General features: G+C 32.2%; 1 protein-coding gene across 1 annotated transcript in view; it reads left to right on the forward strand.

The window, feature by feature from the left end:
• Nucleotides 1–2,216, forward strand: part of LOC106472099 (amyloid protein-binding protein 2-like) — a 17,118-nt gene extending 14,902 nt beyond the window's left edge. Inside the window, exons 8-10 of the mRNA XM_013932727.2 lie at nucleotides 633–700; nucleotides 1,736–1,841; nucleotides 2,172–2,216. Of these exons, the coding sequence (XP_013788181.2) occupies nucleotides 633–700; nucleotides 1,736–1,841; nucleotides 2,172–2,216 (219 nt within the window). The remainder of the gene's footprint in view (nucleotides 1–632; nucleotides 701–1,735; nucleotides 1,842–2,171) is intronic.
• The last annotated feature ends 1,218 nt before the right edge of the window (nucleotides 2,217–3,434 follow it).

Genomic DNA, 3,434 nt, shown 5'->3' on the forward strand with positions numbered 1-3,434 from the left:
GGTTAATCGTAATTGGTATGGTTGTAATTCAGGAAGTAATATGCAAGTTGGTAGTTATAATTCAGGAAGTAATATACAAGTTGATGGTTGTAATTCAGGAAGTAATATACAAGTTGATGGTTGTAATTCAGGAAGTAATAGACAAGTTGGTAGTTGTAATTCAGGAAGTAATATACAAGTTGGTAGTTGTAATTCAGGAAGTAATATGCGAGTTGGTAGTTATAATTTGGGAAGTAATATGCAAGTTGGTAGTTATAATTCAGGAAGTAATATACCAGTAGGTAGTTATCACTCAGGAAGTAACATACAAATTGGTAGCTGTAATTCAGGAAGTAATATGCAAGTTGATGGTTACAATTCAGGAAGTAACATACCAGTGGGTAGTTATAATTCAGAAAGTAATATACAAGTTTGTAAATATAATTTTTCAATGTTTAGAGACTGTAAAGTCTTTTCTTTACAAGTGTATCAGTGAAATATTTGTATTTAAATCTGTAGAAGAGATTTAAGCAACTTGTTAACAAGATTGTTGCACAATTGTTATTGCAATTCAGAAAAGTTATGCATGCTACATACATATATATATACTGTATGTTTGCTTTAGTAACTATTTTTATTTTTTTATGTGGTAGACCTGTGTTGTGAAACGGGAGTTTAGAAAAGCAGAATTTCTAATCAAACAAGCCCTTCGTACAGCCCGGTAAGTATGTTAGTAATGATATGGTTTGTGCAACTGAAAAAACTCAGTAAATTTTCCGTTGAAAAATAAGTCTTTGGTAAATATAGGCCTGGTGGTTAGGGTTATTACTCGCAATATGCTGGATCAAAACTGTCACCAAACATACTCACCTTTTCAGCTATGGTGGTATTATAATGTGATGGTCAATCCAACTATTTGTTGGGAAAGAGTAGCCCAAGAGTTGGTGGCGGGTGGTGTTGGCTAATTGCCTTCTTTCTAGTCTGTCACAAGAAAAAATAGGAATGGCTTGCACAGATAGACCTCGAGTAGCTTTGCGTGAAATTCAACAAAACAAACATTGGTAAACATAACAACAAAATGTATTATCAGTTTCATGTGGTGAGTTTTACTGACATTTAGGAAAGTGTCCGGAGGATTTCTCTGTGCTTTAGTGTTCTTGTTTTGTAATAAAGGTTTCAAACTTAGATAAAATAAAACTTTGAATCATAACATACATTATAATATTAATTTCATTCATGTACATTAATAGTAAAGGTGTTTAATTAAATTTTAAATTTAACAGTGACTTGCGCAGAAAAACGTTTAAATGGGCTTCAGTTGCAAAGCTGTAAGTACTATTGATAAGCTGAGCAGAGTGTAGTGGAGCATGCATGGACTGTGAATTTGAGGATGTATGGTTCGTGTCCCATTGATGCAAAAAAATGTTATATACTTTGAGGCTGTGGGTGTGCTATAAGAGTGATAGTATAATTTCAATAGTTAATAGACAAGAATTGGCTGTGGGGGTTATTGACTAGCTGCTTTCCATTTACTTTGCCAAAGTTTAGTAATGGTTATGCACAGGTAGCCCTTATATAACTTTGCACAAAATTCTGAAACAAACAAATACTGGTGGAGTTATTTGATTCGTCTAGTTTCTTGATTGATCTGTAGAATATATACCATTTGATAAAAATAAATAGTTTAAGTGACATAGCTAGTATATATATGAATATAGGAAGCTACATTTCTAATCCATATGTTTTATTTCTCTAGGGTAAATTTTGACCATAAACACCCTAAAGTTGCTGAAACCCTTCTAGACTATGGGTTTTATCTGCTAAATGTAGACTCGATCAACAAGTCAGTCAAAGTGTACCAGGTAAGATAAGACTTCGGGTTGCATTTCAGGCTGCTCTATTTTTTTTTGTAAATGAAAAACTGATGAAATGGAATTAACAGTATGTATTTGAACAATATTAAATTTTGTATCAATTTAAGAAAGAAATTTATATTAAGAGTTGAAAGTTAGTAGTATAAATAATCTTTTTGAAAAATAAAATATTTAATTTAGACATTAACATAGAAATTTATTTATTCTGTGGTCAAAATTAGTTAGGTAATGATTATAATTTCTAGTGAGTGTTCTAAGATATACAGTCTGTTTTTAATCTAATGAGGAAACTTATATAAGGTTTTGTTTTTTGTTAAGAGTCTACTGATGAAAAAGCCATTTATACAACTTTTCTTGCAGTAAGAAATGTATTTTTAGTTACTCACCTAAAATATTAAAAATCTAGACTATTGTATTAAAGTTAGGCCTGGCGTGGCCTAGTGACTTAGGACAGTCGACTCACAATTTGAGAGTGGTGGGTTCGAATCTTGTCACCAACCATGCTCACCCTTTCAGCTGTGAGAGTATTATAATGTGAAAATCAATTCTACTATTCATTGGTAAAAAGTATGGCAAGAACTGACAGGGCGTGGCATTAAATAGTTGTCTTCCCTCTATCACTTCTTGCTTGTAAAAATGCAATTATCAATTTCTTCAGAATTTTTCTGCCTATCTCAAAGCATACACTTATGTTTGTTTCAAAACTATAATTTTTTGATAGTATAATTATCAATGTTTTGTTTCTTATGTGATGTCTTTCTCTTTCTCTGAATTTTATTGGTAGAGCCTTTCGATACCCACCCTTTTATAACCTCACTGCATGTGATTGAAAAACAACTAATGAAATTCAACTTTCAAAATATCTACAGGCAATATTTCAGAAACATTTGATGGAGTAGTTTATAAACTTTTTACATCAATGTATAGTGAATATAGTAGTATCAGAAGTAATTTATGTTTTTTTTTTTAAACTGACAAGATTGGGGCCTTATTCTTAAGTCTTCTAAATTTCTCTCTACGGCATTAAATTTTATTTGTTTGAAAATTGTGGAAAATTTCTTCTGTGACAATACACGAGGTAAGCCTTGTTAGGCTTAGAAAGTATGATAGGCAAGGTAAGCCTTGTTAGGCTTAGAAAGTATGATAGGCAATGACACAAATATAACTCAAATCCTTATTTATTGATTATTATGTAACTAAAGAACATTTTAATTTATTGAACAGAAAGTATGTTTATTAAGTATAAATTGATTTCAACCAAGAATATTTGTTACCAAAAATATTGTTGTCTAGTCTGACCTGACACCATTTTGAAAGGTTAGGTCCTAGGGCCAGGGGCGGATTGGGATGGCTGAGCGGCCCGGGACTGGGATCACAGAGTGGCCCTGGACAGGTTTTCTGTTAAACTTTTTATTCCGATGATTTACCGCTCTCAAAACTCACGCGACGTCCCTGTTCCGCATTGTTATGTTTCTGCTACATGAAAGGATGCTTTTCAGGTGATATTGTCATTTTAATAAAACGAAAAATAAATCATAAAGGTTGAAATGTGTCATAACTTTCTAAAATCGCACATTCAAG

Source organism: Limulus polyphemus, unplaced genomic scaffold, assembly GCF_000517525.1.
Source record: "Limulus polyphemus unplaced genomic scaffold, Limulus_polyphemus-2.1.2 Scaffold5080, whole genome shotgun sequence".
Taxonomy (NCBI): Eukaryota; Metazoa; Arthropoda; class Merostomata; order Xiphosura; family Limulidae; genus Limulus; species Limulus polyphemus.